The 19,733-nt window shown below is 39.9% G+C and overlaps 2 protein-coding genes across 8 annotated transcripts in view; both read left to right on the forward strand.

The window, feature by feature from the left end:
- LOC112558372 (sialin-like) overlaps nucleotides 1-10,280 on the forward strand; it is a 30,666-nt gene extending 20,386 nt beyond the window's left edge. For all 4 annotated transcript variants that reach the window (XM_025228835.1, XM_025228834.1, XM_025228836.1 and 1 more), the window contains 3 exons: nucleotides 7,231-7,381; nucleotides 7,683-7,773; nucleotides 9,215-10,280. In XM_025228835.1, the coding sequence (XP_025084620.1) occupies nucleotides 7,231-7,381; nucleotides 7,683-7,773; nucleotides 9,215-9,517 (545 nt within the window). In that variant the 3' untranslated portion in view covers nucleotides 9,518-10,280. The remainder of the gene's footprint in view (nucleotides 1-7,230; nucleotides 7,382-7,682; nucleotides 7,774-9,214) is intronic.
- On the forward strand, nucleotides 2,281-18,655 carry LOC112558373 (sialin-like). Of its 4 annotated transcripts, XM_025228840.1 has the most exons (13): nucleotides 2,281-3,372; nucleotides 3,869-3,973; nucleotides 4,403-4,698; nucleotides 5,068-5,129; nucleotides 5,424-5,595; nucleotides 5,961-6,048; nucleotides 6,263-6,358; nucleotides 6,808-6,938; nucleotides 15,781-15,933; nucleotides 16,163-16,295; nucleotides 16,537-16,687; nucleotides 17,000-17,090; nucleotides 17,918-18,655. In XM_025228840.1, exons 2-13 carry the CDS (start codon nucleotides 3,937-3,939, stop codon nucleotides 18,206-18,208), a joined length of 1,701 nt encoding a protein of 566 aa, XP_025084625.1. In that variant the 5' UTR covers nucleotides 2,281-3,372; nucleotides 3,869-3,936; the 3' UTR covers nucleotides 18,209-18,655. The 4 variants fall into 4 exon arrangements, with proteins under 4 accessions (XP_025084625.1, XP_025084624.1, XP_025084623.1 ...); XM_025228839.1 differs by lacking the exons at nucleotides 5,424-5,595; nucleotides 5,961-6,048; nucleotides 6,263-6,358; nucleotides 6,808-6,938 and adding exons at nucleotides 13,763-13,934; nucleotides 14,374-14,461; nucleotides 14,697-14,792; nucleotides 14,924-15,054 and having other exon boundaries at nucleotides 2,281-3,973; XM_025228838.1 differs by lacking the exons at nucleotides 2,281-3,372; nucleotides 3,869-3,973; nucleotides 4,403-4,698; ... (3 more) ...; nucleotides 6,263-6,358; nucleotides 6,808-6,938 and adding exons at nucleotides 11,923-12,013; nucleotides 12,445-12,740; nucleotides 13,422-13,483; ... (2 more) ...; nucleotides 14,697-14,792; nucleotides 14,924-15,054.
- The last annotated feature ends 1,078 nt before the right edge of the window (nucleotides 18,656-19,733 follow it).

Raw genomic sequence — 19,733 nt, forward strand, 5'->3', positions numbered from 1 at the left:
GTAAAACAACAGGAGCTTACAGGTTGTTCCGTTGATTGCGCAATACCAGCAGGAACAGTCTCTGGCCACACGGGTGATGAAGGGGATTATGGCGATCTCTTTTGGGGTTGTTGTTGTCTCAAGAACAAAATATTAGTTTATACTGCCTAAGTTATAGCCACAATACGAAGGCACCATGAGCATGGGGTAGCTGGTGGAAAGCGTTAGATCGCTGACAGGTAAGACAGTCAGAATCCTCATCACCTTCACACTCGTCAGTAGAGATATTTAACTGTCTCTTACATGTAGTGAGCAGTGACAGATCTTTATTCCCACCATTATCGACTTTTCCTGTCAAGTGACCTTCACAATTTCAGTCCAGAAAAAATGGTTTAGGGCAACACAGGTGAAAAGAGCACAATGCTGGCAATGACAGCGAACACAACACCAGACCAGAAACACACACAGAGCAAGATGTAGGATGAACGAAACACATCTTATGACCAGACGACATCGCTAAAGCAAGGAGTTGTCCATCATGTAAACTTCACAACATGAAGCCACGTGCTTTGACCGTCAATGATAAAAAGATCCACAGTTAAAATCAAAGTGTCGGTCAAGAAAGATCGGTATCCTATTGTTTGTTGGGAAAAAGGCCAAAAGAAAGATTGAACAGGACACAGAAGCCGTTGGAAAAGAAAGGTGTTGATGGGAAGAAAATACGCACAACAAGCAGTGAAAAACAATCGAGGATGGAGGTGAACAAGGCAGTCAATGTTACAAATCAAAAGGATACAATAAACCTCAACAGAGACCCGTGGTCAAAACACAACAGAGAGCTAGTCCCCTTCAGACAGACGAACAGACATCTCTCTAATCACTCTTCACATTTGGGTGATTACGGTAACAGTCCTGGACGATAACTGGTAAAAGAGTGTGGTGGGTATCTGTAGGAACGAGGTAATCAACAGAAAATGTGATTATGTGAGTATTTGTGTTTGTGACAGCGTTACTGGGATCGGCCACGTGCATCGTGTCTGCAGGCTACATAGACTGTAGTCAGCGAGCCGTGGCGGTGTTTCTGGTCTGCCTGTCCTTGTCTTTCATGGGTCTGGGCCGTGCAGGGTTTGCTGTTAATCACATTGATCTCGCCCCTCAGTAAGTATTTTTATTTGGAATGCTGTATATCCAGTGTTGTCCATAGGAATGGGAATCCCATGGGAATCCCATGGGAAATGTCCCATGGGACGGGAGGGGATGGGACAGCACACATTTGTATTTCCCATGGTAGTCGATACTTGATATTGCAAAATAAATTTACTGTTATTTCATTCATCAAGGATTTAAATCTTTCCTCTGAATCATCTATTGTATGTGAAGTAGCAGGAATTATAGAACAAAAGCCGAAAAGTGGTTTTCAGTGTTGTCCATAGGATTGTTAATACCATGGGAATCCCATGGGAAACATCCCGTGGGATGGGACGGGATGGGACAGGCATAAATTGCCATGGGACGGGATGGGACGGGATAGAAAAATATGTCCCATGGACAACCCTGTGTATATCCGTTCGTGATTGGCCCTCTGTCTTTTTGTTAAGCAAAGTATTTATATCTCCTTTTCTCTAAAGAGTTAAAAACGAGGTTTGGAGAAAACATTCCGTATCCCTTTGTCCTAATCACGATATACAACTTCCAGTTCTCTGCTGCTACTACTACCAGGCTGTAAAGATTTACATTGGTCTAACAACACTAGACTGACGACCTAAATGTTAAATCTCCACAAGGTACATCAAGTCTCATGTCTCTGTCATTTATGTTTCTTTCACAAGACATGCTGGTGTGATTTTTGGTATCATCAGCACATTTGGAACTATTTCTGGAATGGTAGGACCATTAATAGTAGGAGCATTGACACCAACCGTGAGTAGAAACTTAAGGCATGGGGATGGTTACAGTTAACCGGTTAACCGGAATGATATTTTATCGCTCACATATAGTTATGTTCGTGTGCATTTGTGAAGGGAAAGACGAAGAGGTAGAGAGAGGTCCGTCCACTCGTGGCCATTTTATTCTGTGAACTCGGTTGCAGGGAACAGCTGAAGAATGGCGTCACGTGTTCTACGTCTTCGCCGCTGTGTCCGTTGTGGGAGCGATGGTGTACGGCGTCTTTGCGGAGGGAGAGTTACAGAGCTGGGCTGCTCCTCCATCTGTACAACACGTGGTGGAATGTCATAGAGAGAAAGAAGTAGATAACAACAAAAAGCGCCCTCGTTCCACCTCCCAGTGTGAAGAGGCTTCTTTGTAGGGAACGTCACTAACAACAACTCTGACCTCCTGACTCCAAAAAAGGAGAGCACCATGCATTCAGAAAAATAGAAAGGAGATCGAAATTAAAAACAAGATAAAATAAATAACCTTGCCCAAAACTAGGTATAGCGATGATTTTTCGAAAAACTGAACACTTCCTGAATTTTTTCTGAGCCTGCTACAGATCATAGTTATTCGGGAATTCACACTCTTTCCTTTTTCAAAGATACGTTGAGTGTTTAATAGATTGCTTTAGAAATGCACTCATAAAAAATACTCCTATTTGGGGGACAGGCTGTAGTGTAGAACATATAATTATACTCAACGTTTGATGAACTGTAAATTTATGGTCATGTAGTACAGTCCGCTATAACATAAACCTTTGAAGACTCAGTTAAGATGGTGTACACAGAGTATATTATAATAAATAAATCGCACAATTCCTGCTTTATAATAATTTCTGCATAAATGTGTCCATTGAAATTCTTATTATTTTGTAATCCAATTTTTCCTTTTTTTAGATATTAACATATCCTGGAGATCCACCTCCCCAATAGATGTCAGCATTGTTTGTTTTCGCAAATGTTAATGTAGATGTAAATTGGAGACAAGACATACTCTCTACATCTCAGCTATTTTACGCACACGCACGGACGTAAGTCAGTGGCTTGGTCGTGGGTCCACATCTTTGATGCCAACCTACGATAATCTGTGATGTTGCAGTAAAAGAGAGAGTTTTAAAACACTTCATTTACAGTTTATAATAGTCTTTACTTACAGCCAGCAGACAATTAGTAATCAGCAGCACAGGACGAAACACGCAACGCACGGTGGAACTACACCTGACAACGACACACACCTACAGATCTCAGGTGGCACAGGCCCGTAGTTGCACCGGTGTTGTTATTCTTACTACAATGTATAACATATCTAGAAACATCTAGCATCTACTTGTACTTGTCACGCATGTCTTCAGTGTGAGGCGCATCATTAGTCAAGGTGTGTGCATGTTACCTGACATGTCCGTTTTGATGTGAGCGAGGATTTAAAGAAAAAAGGGAGTCAAACATCAGCTTTGCTTAAATGGTGAGATACTGAATCATATTTAATAAAAATTAAGGTTAAAAACAATTGTGGACTTAGTAAAGTCCAAACCCATTCTTTACAGTGACTGTCACATCAAAGCAAACATTAGCTACACTAAAACTAACTCTTGAGCTTCGTCATCGTTCACACTAGTATTCTTTAGAGTTCGTTAACCTTTTTATCATTGTACTCGCTTCATCACTAAACCATTTCCAAATGTGAGATACTAGTGTTTTGACGACCTGCACTCATGAGACTGAGATAAGCTCTTGTGCGTGACTGTTCAGAGATGTTACATAAAGACACATCACGTGACGTACTTACAGCGTCTAAGACCTATGTCACACAAGCGATTGTCAGTAAATAATCGTTTTGCTAAACTAAACTTTGTGAGGATATGATTAAGAATGTCAATCTGTTTAAGTCCACGTCTATAGCCAACTTACCGTCTCACTCCTCGTGCCCTTTAAGTGACAAACTGCAATCCTTTGTGCAGACCCACCAGTCCCTGTGGTGATGTAGTTCTCGCCTGTAACGACAGACTACACTAAACGAGAAGCAAACATGGAAATGGTGGGCTCCAAAGATGTTTTGTCCAAAGGTAAGACATGTTTTATTTAAAGTGTTTGTGGCAATACGTCAGCTGTCAATGAGGCGAGCTGCAGAAAAGTTGTAGAAGGAAAGATGTAAACTTCCTTTAAAATTGTTCTTCTGAGGCACTTGAGCTTGTTTCTTATAGCATTCTCAGCAGAAGGTCAGCAGTTCGAAACTTTGATCCAAGCATGAAAATCATCCTTGTGTAAGCAGATTAGAACCCAAGTTATTAGGAAGAGATCGAACAAAAAATGTTTGAATTTATATTTCTTGTGTTGTTTTTTGAAACATTAAACCACCGCTTTAACTGTTTCTAGTTGTCATTGTACCTACAGCACTTCTTCATTGTTTAAAATAAATTGTGTTTACATTAACCTAATATTTTTCTAATAAGCTTTTTTAAAAAATGTTTTTGTGTCTTTTTCTATTTTTACAGCACCGGCATTTTGTTCTCAAAGATGGAATCTCGCCATACTCTCTTTCTTTGGCATTTTTATCGTTTACTCCAATCGCGTGAACCTCAGCGTGGCCATCATCTGCATGGTGCTTGCGCCTTCCGTCAACGTCACTTCCGATCACCAGGCGAATGACAGTATCTTGGCTACACACGGCCTCGCTACCAAAGTCACCCTCGCTTACCCGGATGTGACTGCAGACAATCTGGCAGCAGACGACAGGATCGGTGAAAGTGGCTGCACTTTGGAAATAACAAAATCAAGCCTGTCTGTGGACGTGAGCAATGTTAACTTGTCTACTCTCTATTCTTTTATCTCTATCTTGCTAGCAATTTAAGTCAAAACCTTAAATTACAGAAATTTGAAGTGTTGATTTTTTTGGAGGTCTTGCTTCTGCTTGTCTACAGTATGACTAACACGCATGACAGGAAGTGGTTACTTTTGAAACCGAAAGATTAAAATAACATTAACTAGCCCCTGGTGTATCGCTTCTTTCAAAACTGCTTAAAAATTACAATTACAAACTGACATTTAATACAACACGAACTGCTTGATTATTTGCTTATTGAATAAGCACTTTGATAATTATCAATTTAATTTAAGTAACAATGTTTTGAGAACTGATGAAGCTGAGTTTCCTTCTCAGGCTGGTGAATTTGACTGGGATAAGGGAACACAATCTCGTCTTCTGGCCATGTACTTCTATGGGTATTCGACCTTTTGTCAAACAGCTTATTGCACTTTAATAAAAAAAAGAAAATTATAAAAAATAAGAAGACAATTCATTCTAATAAGTCATAAACTTAAACTTCAAAATCAGTAAAAATATTGAAAGAAATTGACAAGAAAAGAGATTTTATGCTGTGAGGTCACTCGCCTTCCATTGATTTCCAGGTGAGAGATAAACCTTCATTTGTCAAGTTTGGAAGTGTTGCCTTAGTCCATGACACTGACATGTAGGTAAAGTAGACAATTAAATGACGAGATTTCTTCTGTTTCTAGGTACGTTTTCACTCAAATCCCCGGCGGGTGGCTGGCTGATCGGTACGGTGGGCGGCTGGTGTGGGGGCTTTGTCAGAGTATTTGTGCCCTGAGCTCGCTGGCCTTGCCCCTTGCTGCACGTGCTCATGTTTACTTAGTCGATGCCCTGAGGTTTCTCCTCGGATTTGCAGCGGTTTGTTCTGTGTTTTACATTCCAATGAGAACTACTCCTAAAGCCATAATTAATTTTTTAAAAAGTGTTGAAGGTTAACAGCTTTTATATACCTGCGCACGAAACCTAGCTGTCTGCGAAGACAAATGTTGTATATAAATTGTTTCAGGCATCATATTTGTCTCCTTGTGTAGATGAGTATTACGCTTTCTGATTTTCATACAGTGTTTTCTGCTGCATGAAATATAGGTTAATGTTTCTACAAAGGCAGTTTAATACCTGTGCTACTCATTGCCTTTATTAAGCATTCTGTGCTCAGTTTGTACTTTATTTTTAAATGTTTTGGTATTTCGGTTTGTAGTTCAATGTATGTGTGTGTTTTTCAGGGTGTCTCTTTTCCTTGCTTTTACACCATGATGGGCAGGTGGGCGCCCAAACTGGAGAGAAGCAAAATAATGTCTTTCTGCTTAACTGGTGACGTTTTGTTTTTGATAGAAATATCTCCTTTAAACTAACAGTTATTTTACATAGTATAGTGCTGCTATCCCAATCATTTAAGTAAAATTATTACATATGTGACTGTCAAGTGAGTGAAAGATTGAGCAATTTTTTAGCCTCTACATATATGTGGATGTGTATGTAGGGTGCTAAAGTACAGGGAATTTCAGGAGCTTGTTTTGTTTTGAAGGTCTTTCAGTTGCAAGTGTACTGACATTCCCGCTGTCCGCTCTGCTGTGTGTCTACGGTTTTGACAACGGCTGGGGCTCCATCTTCTACCTGTCTGGTAGTATACATCAAATTTAACACGCTGTTCAGTGACAGTGATAATCCTTTCATATGTTTATTTCTAGAAGAATAGAAATGTTGTTATTTTTCTTGGAATAAAGGCACTATCACAGGTTCCGTAAAGGTCTCACAAGACTGCTCCAAGGTGGCGGTCCATTATCTCCAAGGTACGTCCTCGCGGTCTGAAGCATTAACACGGTGATACCTTCACAGGTTTAGTCGAGTGTCCCGTTGCTCTGTTCTCGATCTCGCTTCTAACGGGCCTACGTGTCCAGTGTCTCGGCACAGGTACTAAGCTCTCTACGTGTCTTTCCATAACATCCGGGTTCTCACTCTGCGAGATATCTGCTAGTCTCCATGCCAGGCAGGTCACGGGGTCAGCTTCACCTCCTCTATACTAAGACTTTTACAGTTTACACATGAGTCAAGCTCCGTTTTTGCTTTCAGGGATAGGCAGCATCGTGTGGGTCGTGGTGTGGTTTGTGGTGACGGCAGACACGCCAGCTAAACACAAGAGGATCAGCGAGGCTGAACGAAACTACATACAGAGTTCTATTGGCGACACACCTCACGACAAGGTACTGGATAGGTTTCTCTAACACCTTTGTCAGTGATACAATCATTTTATAAGTAGATCTTATAGATAATTGTATAGCGTCTTTTTCTAGCATAAGCCAGACTCACGGCTGTACATACAGGCGAGCAAACACACCTTTGTAGGGCGGCATCTCCATAGATGCACAAACCTGAAGGGAAATCATAGCTTGAGAAGATCTTTGCTATATACTATCAAAGTGTCATCAGTGTGGGTATCGGTGAGAACGAGGTCATCAGCAGAAAATGTGCTAACAGTATTTGTGTTTGTGACAGCGTTACTGGGATCGGCCACGTGCATCGTGTCAGCAGGCTACATGGACTGTAGTCAGCGAGCCGTGGCGGTGTTTCTGGTCTGCCTGTCCTTGTCTTTCCTGGGCCTGAACCGCGGAGGTTTTCTTGTCAACCACATTGATCTCGCCCCTCGGTGAGTATTTTTCATTTGAATTCCGCATATCGGAATGATGCTAGCTAGTGACTGGGTCTCGTTTTGCTACACAAGAATTTATATCTCATCTCTTATGAACAGTTACAACGTAGGTTTAATAAAGACCTTTCATATCCCCTTGTCCTGGACAGGATGAACAGCTTCTAGTGTCATGCTCGGTCGACTACTAGGCTGTGCAGTCTTACATTGGTCTAATAGCATTAGACTAACGACTTAAATGTTAAATCATCACAATGAACACCAAGTCTGACATCTCCGTCATTTATGTTTCTTTCACAAGACATGCTGGGGTGATTTATGGTATCAGCAACACCGTTGCAACTGTTTCTGGAATGGTAGGACCAATAATAGTAGGATCCTTGGCACCAAACGTGAGTAGAAACTGAAGAATGGGGATGGTTACGGTTCACTAGTTGAACGAGAAATTAGTTAATTTCTTATAAACCATTGTGTGTGTGTGTGCCTGTGAAGGGAAGGAGGAAGAGGCAGAGAGAGGTCCCACTAGGAAAACCTAAATGTCACATAGTCACGTGAGGACTCAGTACGTGACTGTAACAAGTGTGACTTACCGCTGTCAGTAGCGGAGGCCGCCTTTGACCTCCGTCGCGCTAGGAACACTGGGCCGGACTGTGACCTAAGGTCGTGACACTAGTCATGTGGACATTAATAGCTGGTCACGTGATCTGTACTGTCTCATGATAATATTGTGTTACTTGAGTGTTTATTTTGTTTTATAATTAAAAGTCGTCTACTGATTTTGAAGAAATGACTTGCTTAGAAGCTATGGTGGTTTCTTACATAAAAGAATTCAGTTTGTTCAGTAACATTTCCTGCAGGATTTGTTCTGAATGAAAGTAGGATGAGAGAATTTGTCATTGACTTTATTTCGAATAGCTTTTCGGTTTATTTGTGAAGTTTTTCAAGATTTTTTTTTTTTTTTTTTCAAGATTCAAGATTCTTTTATTCTGTCGCCCTCCAGGGGGTATTGAGAAATTAGGAAGTATCAATGCATATACATTCACATTGTTATCATTAAATATAGGGTGTCTCTCATTCACATATATTCAAAATCATCCACTCATTCTTTCCTTTTTCCAATCACTTAGTGTAAACTTGGATATTGTAATCGAGTAGGTTAAAGCATCTGGACACATCAGAACATAGGATAACCACTCTCTTGTTCTCCCTCACTCTCTTTCACAGGTATTCTGTATTCTGTATTCTTAGTAATATCTTTACAAATTGAGATAGTCTACTGAGGGTCTTTTTATTTTTTGAGGCTAATAAAGATTGGAATTTGTAAGCATTTGGGTTACGAGTATAGTAGCTTGGTAAGTATTTTTTGCGCTGGGTATCAAATTTGTTACAATTAAAAAGATAATGGAATTCATCCCCTATGTCCTTGGTGTTGCAGATTTTGATTTATCGAAATGAATTTAGGTGTTACCACTGATTTTTTTTAAATACAAGAAAATAATTACAAAAAGCCATAACAGAGATATTAGTACGATGAAATTGAACAGAGTTAAGTATAACTAAGCAGACTGAACAGAGACGAAACCATGTGCTTACAAAGTGCATTAAATAAACCCAATTATGGGGATAGTATAGTTTTTGTAAGTTTTGTTTTGAGTTATTTTACATTATGCCCGAATCTCGTAATGGCATATTACTAAGCTCACATCGCTCTGTTCAGTATTGGCCTCAGTATATTAAATGAACGGAGCGTCCACTGCCGTAGACGGAAAAAAAGTTTCATCCTCAGCGTGTGTCTGTACTCGTGGCCATTTTATTCTGTGAACTCGGTTGCAGGGAACAGCTGAAGAATGGCGTCACGTGTTCTACGTCTGCGCCGCTGTGTCCGTTGTGGGAGCGATGGTGTACGGCGTCTTTGCGGAGGGAGAGTTACAGAGCTGGGCGGCGCCTCCCTCTGTACAACATGTTGTGGACTGTCACAAAGTGAAAGAAATAGAGAACAATAAAAACCGCTCTTATCCCATCACCCAGTGTGAAGACTCTTCTCCAGGCGACATCACTACAAACAACGCCGATCCCATGACTCCAAGAAAAGAGGGCAGCATCATTACAGAACCACAGAAAGAAGATTTCAATTAACTACAAATGAAAAACGCCTGCTATGTTGTACTATATACAAAGAATGAACAACTGTAACTTGTATCGCTTTACATTACATACAACAAGAACATTTTTAATATAGTGTGGATAATGCTTCAGAAGAAACATTTCGCTAATATTTTCCAAGGACTATAGTTATTCAGAAATTCACACTGTTTTATTGCAAATATAAGTAAACATTCTTATAGATGGTTTCAAAAATGAACTTGTAAAAAGTACTCCCATACTCACGCTTGCAAGAGATAAGTTCCAACACAATTCACTATCTAATCTGACGAGCTCCTAGTGAAGTTGCTTGGTTCACATTCCACGTTACCTCCTATTTTTCCACTTATCGGGTCAAAACCTGGCATTGGATAGTCTACAGAGTTAACAACAGTTTTGCTTCCAGCTCTGACATCAAAGTCACCTAACAAAGTAAAGGGCAGATCAGCGCTTCTGTCAAGAATGCATTCTTCTAACATTGCAATACCATGATGTATGTTAGCTTTCCTGTAAGATGGTGAGTCAGTAGGTGGTGTGTAGACTCCTAAAATAATGACATCTGAGTGTGCTTTTAAAAACTTTTTAGAAATACGTAAAGCAATCGCATTGTCACACTCTATAGGCACACAAATGAATCGAGTTCCTTTCTTACTAGCATAGTTAAACCACCACAGTAGTACAGTCCACTGTAATATAAGCCTTGGAAGACTCAAGAGTGTGTACACAGAGTGCAACCTATAAAATCACGTGCAAAAAATAGTTGCTTTACAATAATTTCTGCATGAATGTGTCTGCTGGTTAATTTTTATTATTTTGTTTTAATCCAAAGAACTTACTTTTTCTTTTTTTATATATATCAACAGATCCATAGAGATGCACCTACCCAATAGATGTCAGTATTGTTTGTTTTCGTAAATGTTAATGTAAAGTGGAGACAAGACATATTTTCAACATCCCAGCTATTTGACACACACACACACACACATGTCAGGGACTCGTTCGTGGGTCCACGTCTTTGATGCCAACCTCCGATAATCTGTGTTGTTGCAGTAAAAGAGAGAGTTTCAAAACACTTTATTTAGTCCTTATACAATGGTCTTCACTTGCAGACAGCAGACAATTAGTAATCAGCAGCACAGGTCCAAACACGCTGGAGCTACACCTGACGACACACACACACCTACAGATCACAGGTGACCCGGGCCCGTAGTTGCTTCCGTGTTGTTGTTCTTACTACAATGTATAACACATCTAGAAACATCTAACATCTACTCTTCACGCATGTGCGCTGTCACACCGAGGAGTGCAGTTAACAAGATTTATTTGAGTCACACTCATTACCACACTAGCTCGAATGTCTAGGAGGCCGGGTCACACGAGGTCAAGTACTTCTTCTAAAGCCGTCAGTTATCTTCTACAAATAACTACAACATTTAATTTGTAACACATGAACATGCACACGCACACAAACACTCATACCTGTCTTTAGGACATCAGTTTCTCACAAGTCTGAACAATAATTCACTGATGAATAATAATGTGAAATAATAATGCACTCATTTCGGGGTATAAACACTAGAAACTTCTCACACCTCTGTGAACAAACGAAGCAACGAAGGACTTTAGAAATTTGCCAGATAAAACTAACACATTATGAAAACGCATTGTTGTTCACCGAGCAATTAGCTTTGTTTATATTTCGCCTACATTGAGACGAGTACCTGTGTCTCAGTGTGATGCTCATGAAGAGAAGAAATTAGTCAAGAGGCTCCCGGATGTGCCGGCTCAAATATTAGCCAGGATTTAAAGGAGGCAGTAAGTACAATAGTGAGTTTGGATTCAATCATAATACTCTGAGGTTTTGAATCCTATTCGAGGAAAATTTCAGAAATTGTTAAAAATCTGTCCTTCAATATGTCTGCCATATCGAAACATACATTTGCTACGCAGAAACTGTAACTTGTTTACCTTCATCGTCGTTCCCACTAATATTCTTTAGAGTTAGTTAACCTTGTTATCATTGTACTCTTTTCATTACTGCACCATTTCCTAATCTGGGATACTAGAATTTTGACGACCTGCACTCGGGAGACTGAGAACCAGCTCCGAGATGGCAACAATATTGACACTAGGGCTCACGTGGTCAGTTGTCTGCAATCTGCCCTGCGTCCCCTTAACCAGCGCCACCCTGATGACCCCTTGCCGACCCCCTAACCCCACACTTTTCTGTTCGCTGGACCGTCTACCCAAACTAGCCTTATAAATGCTTCACCTTATGTGCCGCTATCTTTTAGAGATAAGTCCACTGTTGTTATCTGAGAGACCATGTCACTCTGTGACACTATCATTTAAACCAACTTACCGTTTCACTTGTCTTGCCCTTTAACTGAAAACTCTCTGTGGTGATGTAGTTCTCGCAGGTAAAGACAGACTACACTTAACGAGAAGCAAGCATGGATAGGGCGAGATCCAAAGATATTTTGTCCAAAGGTAAGACATGCTTTATTTAAAGTGAGTGCAGCTATAAGCCGTCAATGAAGAGAACAAATAGCAAGAAAGGCTTCGTATCAAAATATGCAATTTTCCATTAAAAAGTCAGGTGTTGCGGTTTTGAGAGCGGTATCAGCAAAAGGTCACATGGTGGAAACTTTCATGAAAGCATGGAAACCATCCTTGACCAAGCATATTCGAGCTTTATTTATTGGGAAGAGAACAAAAGGAGAATATCCGGAGTCGTATGTCTTATATTTGTACTTTAAAACGTTAAACCACTACTTTAATTAACTGCTGTTAGTTGTCTTTCTACCTGGAAAACTTCACCATCATTAAAATTAACTTTGCTTACCTTAATTATTTAGTTTAAAATATATCATTTACCTCTGTCTTTATAACATTTGTTTGGTCTTGTTCTGTTTTGTCAGCACCTGTACTTTGTTCTCAAAGATGGAATCTCGCCATACTCTCTTTCTTTGGCTGTCTCATCTTATACGTCACTCGCGTGAACCTCAGCGTGGCCATCATCTGCATGGTGCGTGCGCCTCACGTCAACGTCACTTCCGATCACCAGACGAATGACAGTATCGTAGCTACACACGGCCTCGCTACCAATGTCACCCTTACTTACCCGGATGTGACTGCACAGAATGTAGAGGCAGACGACAGGATCGCTGAAAGTGGCTGCACTTTGGAAATAATAAAATCAAGCCTGTCTGTGAACGTGAGGAGTGTTCCTTTGTCTACTCTTCATTCTTTTATCTTTATCCTGCTAGCAGTTTGAGCCTAAACCTTAAAATACAAGTTTGAAGTGTTGACCTCTTGGTGGCCTTGCTTCTAATTGTTCACAGTATAACACAGTGTAGAACATATCTGTCAAAACATTCTAGATGAACTGCACTCGACAGAATAACTTTAATCGTGTGAAAAAAAGTAAACCCACAAGGGTTGACAATATTAGAAGTAACATGCTGACAATGACAGCACTAGCCCATGTTCAAAAATTTCACACTGAACCACAGTTATCCAGTATATAAACCAAAATAGTGAGGTTACATCGACTAACCCCTGGTGTATCACTTCTTTCAAAATTTCTTGAAAATTACAATCATAAACTGACCCGAACTGCTTCAGACAAAACTGGGGAATAGGGACACCTCACACCTGACATAAAGAATCAACTTTTACAGAGAAACAACGAGTAACTGCTATTAGTAGTAATAACCTGTCGGGCGTGTGCTGTTCTCTGTCACTTGCATCTAATTATAAAATAATAATACTTTCGTATTTGACGAATCTTTCAGTTACTATCACAATATATTTGTTTATTAAATCAGTACTTTATTAAATTATTAATTTATGTAACAATGTGTTCAGAATTGATCAAGCAAAGTTTCTTTCTCAGGCTGGCGAATTTGACTGGAATAAGGGAACACAGTCTCGTCTTCTGGCCATGTACTTCTATGGGTACTCGACCTTCTGTCACATTAATAATAACACCTTTGATAGTCTTGTTACAGTAAGAGAATTCATCCTGAGAAGTAATAAACTAAAACTTTGAAATGAGTAATAATATTAAAAATAGTTGACGAGAAAAGAGATTTTATGCTGCGGGGTCACTCGCCTTCCATTGACTTTCCAGGTGAGAGATAAACCTTCATTTGTCAAGTTTGTGTTGCCTTAGTCCATGACACTGACATGTAGGTAAATTAAACAATTAAATGACAAGATTTCTTTTGTTTCTAGGTACATTTTCACTCAAATCCCCGGCGGGTGGCTGGCTGATCGGTATGGTGGGCGGCTGGTGTGGGGGCTTTGTCAGAGTATTTGTGCCCTGAGCTCGCTGGCCTTGCCCCTTGCTGCACGTGCTCATGTTTACTTAGTCGATGCCCTTAGGTTTCTCCTCGGATTTGCATCGGTAAGTTCTGAGCTTTACATGCCCATGAAAACTACTACTTTTCTCATAATAAAGTTCAATAAAGAAAAGTGTTGAAATTGCGTTTAACAGCCTTTTTATACCTGCACACGGTAACACATGGGTTTTAATTCCTAGTATTGAGCTTTTTCTGTAAGAGAATTTAATAATACTACATTACTAGTTGTCTACTAAGGTAAATAAATGCTTTACATTAGTTGTTTGAAACATTTTATTTGTCTCCTCGTGTTGATGAGTATTATCCTTTAATTATTTATTAATGTATTTATGCAGCATAAAGCACAGGTTAATTTGTCTGTAAACGTTGTTTAATGCATGAGCTACAGTCCCCTTTGCCTTTTTGCAGCATTCTGAGCTCAGCTTGTGTGTTGTTTTTCTGATATTTCGTTTTGTAGTTGAGTCTTTTCTTGGTGTGTTTCAGGGTGTCGCTTTCCCTTGTTTTTACGCCATGATGGGCAGGTGGGCTCCGAAACTGGAGAGAAGCAAAATAATGTCCTTCTGCTTCACTGGTGAGGTTTTTTCAATAGAAATATCTCCATTAAACTAAAAGTTTTTGTATATAGTATATTGCAATCCCCGTAATCATTTCAGTAAACGTATGACATGTGTGGCTGTCAAGTTAAGTGAACAAAAGATTGACCAATGTCTTTGCCTCTACATATTCATATATAGGGTGCAAGGGTCAAAAGAGTTCCAGTTGCTCGTTTGTTTTTCTTGTTTTTTGTGCTTTGTTTTGTTATAAGGGTCTCTCAGTTGCAAACGTACTGACCTTCCCGCTGTCCTCTCTGCTGTGTGTCTACGGTTTTGACAACGGCTGGGGCTCCATCTTCTACCTGTCTGGTAGTATATATCTGTTGAAATTCAAAAATGTTCGATCAAATGTTGTTGTTTTTTCTGTTTGCAAATCATCATGTAATCTCTTTTTGAATAATCTGTTTTTTACACAGTTCAAGTACCGTTTTTTATTTCAGGAATAGGCAATCTGGTGTGGGTCGTGGTGTGGTTTGTGGTGACGGCAGACACGCCAGCTAAACACAAGAGGATCAGCGAGGCTGAACGAAACTACATACAGAGTTCTATTGGCGACACACCTGAGGACAAGGTACAAGATAGGTTTCTCTAACACCTTTGCCATAAAATCGATTTTTAAATATATTTTGAAGCACCAATATAGTCAAATATTATCATTATTTTATTAAATTAAGAGGCAAATAAGGTTTCACGATCATAGTGGACAGCAAAACAGCAACAAATAATAACAACTCATGCTAATGTATGAACCAGTATCAACAGGCGAACAAAAGTCTGATGCTAAGCTTATAGTCAAAAAGAGAGATAGGAGACTGTTATGTATCTGTTAGTGAACATGTACCTTTTGATATGGGAGACAAGATGACCGTTTTGAAGCTGAGAAACTGTACAGGCTTGTTTTAGACAAGGTAGGACCACAGGTGTGCAGATCAATGGTTTCGTCGCCATGATAGTTTCACTTTAAGTCTGACACGTGGAGCCGACACGACACGATAGGTAATATTGCAATATCTCATTGCTGAAACTATATCAGAAACACTCACGAAGATGCAGAACAAAGAACAATGCAAAGACTAGCTGCACTTCGGCAGTAAAGGGCGATCACTGCAAATGTAAGGTACACCTACAAAAGCAGATTATAGGCTAGCTTTTAGCAAACGGCTTAATATTTGTTAAATAAGTAAATAAAACTTTAAGTACAGGCTAAAAACAGTCTAAAAAAACAGAAGTATGCTGTTATCAGCACTGTGAAGATTCTTGCAAGTTTTCTTTGTCTGAACTTGTGTTTTTGTATCAGGAAATATCGCCGACCCCATGGAGGGCCATCTTTACTTCCTCCGCTGTCTGGGCCTGTACTGTTGCTCTGGTGTCCAGCACATACACTGCCTACACTCTTCAGACGTCACTTCCGGCTTTCATGAAGGAGGTGTTGAACTTTGACATCAAGCAGGTAACGTAGGGGCAAATGGATCAGGTGTGTGAGTTTTACATTCTACAAGCTAAAGTCGTTTTTTAATCAGCCTGATGTATTTAATCCACATACACCCACAACTACCCTCACACCCACACAAGCACGGACATACACATACCTATGAAGCTATAAAATTAAACCGATGGATTACTCAGAAGGCAGGCAAAATAAATAATTGTTGTCGTATTCATGTTTTGTGGTGTTTCAGAATGGCGGTCTATCAGCCCTTCCCTTCCTGTGTGAATCTTTAGTGACAGTCTTGATGGGACAGGTGGCGGACAGGTTGAGAGAGAGAGGAATTCTCAGCACCAAGAACACCAGGAAGATCTTCACGATCATTGGTAAAGTTTTCTCTGTGGCTTTCGGGGTTGTTGATAGAAATATTGGTAGGAAGTTTATAGTAAAACAAAAGTTCAAGAAGACAGACGTATTGCACGTTTTAATAGTTTCGTAGATGTGCTACTAGGATGGTTGATTAAGGAATGAGTGTCCGATGATAACTCGTAAAAGATTGCAGTGGGTATCTATGGGAACGAGATCACCATCAGAAAAATGTGGTAACAGTATTTGTGTTTGTGACAGCGTTACTGGGATCGGCCACGTGCATCGTGTCAGCAGGCTACATGGACTGTAGTCAGCGAGCCGTGGCGGTGTTTCTGGTCTGCCTGTCCTTGTCTTTCCTGGGCCTGAACCACGCAGGTTACGCTGTCAATCACATTGATCTCGCCCCTCGGTGAATATTTATTTTTGATTTGAATTTTTTATTTTAGGAAGATGCTGGTTAGTGACTGGCTAGCTCTCTTTATTTGTTAAGCAAAGTTTTTATATTTTATCTTTTGTGAACAGTTAAAAACGAGGTTTGGAGAAGACCTTTCGAATCCCCTTGTCTTAAGGACAATTAACCACTTCTATTTCGCTGCTCCTACGACTACTAGGCTGTAAAGTTTCACATTGGTTTAATAACATTACACTGACGACCTAAATGTTAAATCATCACAATGAACATCAACTTTGACATCTCCGTCAATTCTGTTTCTTTCACAAGACATGCTGGAGTGATGTTTGGTATCACAAACACGGCTGGAACTGTTTCTGGAATGGTAGGACCACTAGTAGTAGGAGCCTTGACACCAAACGTGAGTAGAAACTGGAGGAATGTTGTCTTCTGGCTTTCCGTGACTCAAGCTTTATCTCCATGGTTATTACATTAGACATGACCTGGTGACGAATGATTGGTTGAACGAGATAAAAAATTAACGAGAAATAATGTGTGTGTACCTGTGAAGAGAAGAAGAAAGAGGTAGAGATCAGACGAGGAAAATGTAAATACCACTTCGAGACTAGGTACCAATAAGAAACAAGTGTGACTGTTGGTGGATAATAGAAAGTCGTCTACTGATTTTGACAAAATGACTTGCTTACAAGCTGTTGTGGTCTCTTACATAAAAGAAGTCTGTCTGTTTCGTAATATTTCCTGAAGGATTCGTTGTGAATGAAAGTGCGACTAAAGCATTTATCCTTGCCATTTTTGTAATTGTTTACACTTTATTCTCCACTTGTTGAGTTAGTGAGATAATTTCAGATTCTGTCATACCAGTGGTGTTGCAAAAAATAACAGAAAAAGATACCTTAACAGAGATATCAGTAGATATCAGTAGGATCAAATTAAACAGAGTACATCTAAGCTGAGTGAACAAAAGGGAGTGTTGTTTACTTGTTGTATTTAATGAACCAAGTTATTGCGATAGCATTGTTTATTTTCAGTTTTGTTTAGAGACTTTTTTCGTCGGGGAAAATTATCCCCGGGCCTCGTAATTACATATTATAAGTTCACATCCCTCCACTCAGTATTGGTTGCTACATATTGGTTAAATAAAGCGTCAACTACCGGCGACAGAAAAAGATTCCATCCTCAGCGTGTGTCTGTACTCGTGGCCATTTTATTCTGTGACGTCGGTTGCAGGGAACGGCTGGAGAATGGCGTCACGTGTTCTACGTCTGCGCCGCTGTGTCCGTTGTGGGAGCGATGGTGTACGGCATCTTTGCGGAGGGAGAGTTACAGAGCTGGGCGGCTCCCCCGTTTGTACAACAAGTAGTGGACTATCAAAGTGTGAAAGAAGTAGACAACAACGAAAACCGCACTCATCCCATCTCCCAGTGTGAAGATGCCTCTCCAGGGGACGTCACTACGCCGACTCCAAGAAAAGAGAGCAGCAGCGTTTCAGAACCACAGAAAGATTTAAATTACAAATGAAATACGCCTTCCAACTAAGTTGTACTATATACAAAAAGATGAACAACAGTAACTTGTATCGCCTTGCATTATGTAGAATAAGAACAGATTTAATATAATATGGATAATGTTTTGGAAGAAACATTCTGCTCATGTTTTCTAGAACCTGCTAAATTGCCGCCTATAGTTACTCGGATATTTTCATACAGTTTTATTGCAAAAAAAAAAAAAACCGCAGGCCTCCTAACAGATGGATTCAAACATGGAATCGTAAAAGATACTCTCATTTGGTGGACAGGTTATGGTGTACGACAAATAAATTTTCTGAACCTTTGATGAATTCTACATTTACGGTCACAGGGATGTAATGCTCCTACATGCTATCATAACTTTGATGTCTTTGAAATGTCTTTCAAAACTCATTTCAGACGGTGCAAATAGCTTGAAATAAATAACAGTGTGCTAAAATTATCTTAATTGTGGTAATTTCTGTACGAATATGTCTACTCTTTGATACAGTTCAATAACACACGTACTGTCATGGTGAAAGTTGCAATGTGTTAATTATTGACGATGAATAAGTCCGTGAGCCTCTGTCGTCGTAAATGATTCGCTCGTGGCACCGGATCTGCAAAACCAACCTGTCGAATAAACTGTGTTTGTTGTCGAAGAAAGTTTAAAACACTTCATTTACAATTTATACAATGATCTTCATTTGCAGACACCAGACAATCGGTGATTGGCGACACACTCCGAAACATAATTAACAGAAACAAACGGTCGCACAAAACCTGGCAACCACACACTCGTACACACAGTTTGTACCGGATGCCAGAATGTGTAAAAAAAGGAAGGAGAGGGGTAGCTCTAAGTAGATTTCTGTACTTTATGGAGTTTGTAAATATGTGTTTAGTATTAAAAAGTTCCTAGAGGAGACAGAGTATATAGTAACAAACTTTTTGTTACTAATTCACAATGTTTTTGATTGTGCAGAAGAAATACACTAAACATAATAATAATGAGCATTTAGTACACACATTCCACAAAACACACCTGTGGTCCTGAACTATACAAAGCAATGTCGACGATCATTTTTTATTGACTGAGCTGACGTGGGCGAAGAAAACTAGTATCAACAGTCAATATTACACTGGAAGTGGTCTCCCTTTGGTTTGGGGGGAAGGTCAGGTGCAGGTATAATTCTCCAAAATCGCTCATATAGGTCACGGGCAGTCGACTAGAAGCTAACGTGTGTGTGCCCTCATGCACTCGTGTGTGTCCTGTCTATGCAGTAATAGACGTTCCTTGCTTGCTCGTAAAAAATGTACATTATTATTATTATTAACTTACTATACATTTATATATGTTGCTAGAAAAGAAGCTTACAGATTTACTGGTCTGCTGTTGCCGTAGAGGACCGGACCAAATGACTTCGTGGGACATATACACAAATGACTGTAACATTCGTAACACACACACACGCACGAACGCACACATCAGTTTGTCACGTGTTTGAATAGTAATTCGCACACTTTGGAGTACTTAA

The sequence above is a fragment of the Pomacea canaliculata genome, linkage group LG2, assembly GCF_003073045.1.
Source record: "Pomacea canaliculata isolate SZHN2017 linkage group LG2, ASM307304v1, whole genome shotgun sequence".
In the NCBI taxonomy this organism is placed as follows: Eukaryota; Metazoa; Mollusca; class Gastropoda; order Architaenioglossa; family Ampullariidae; genus Pomacea; species Pomacea canaliculata.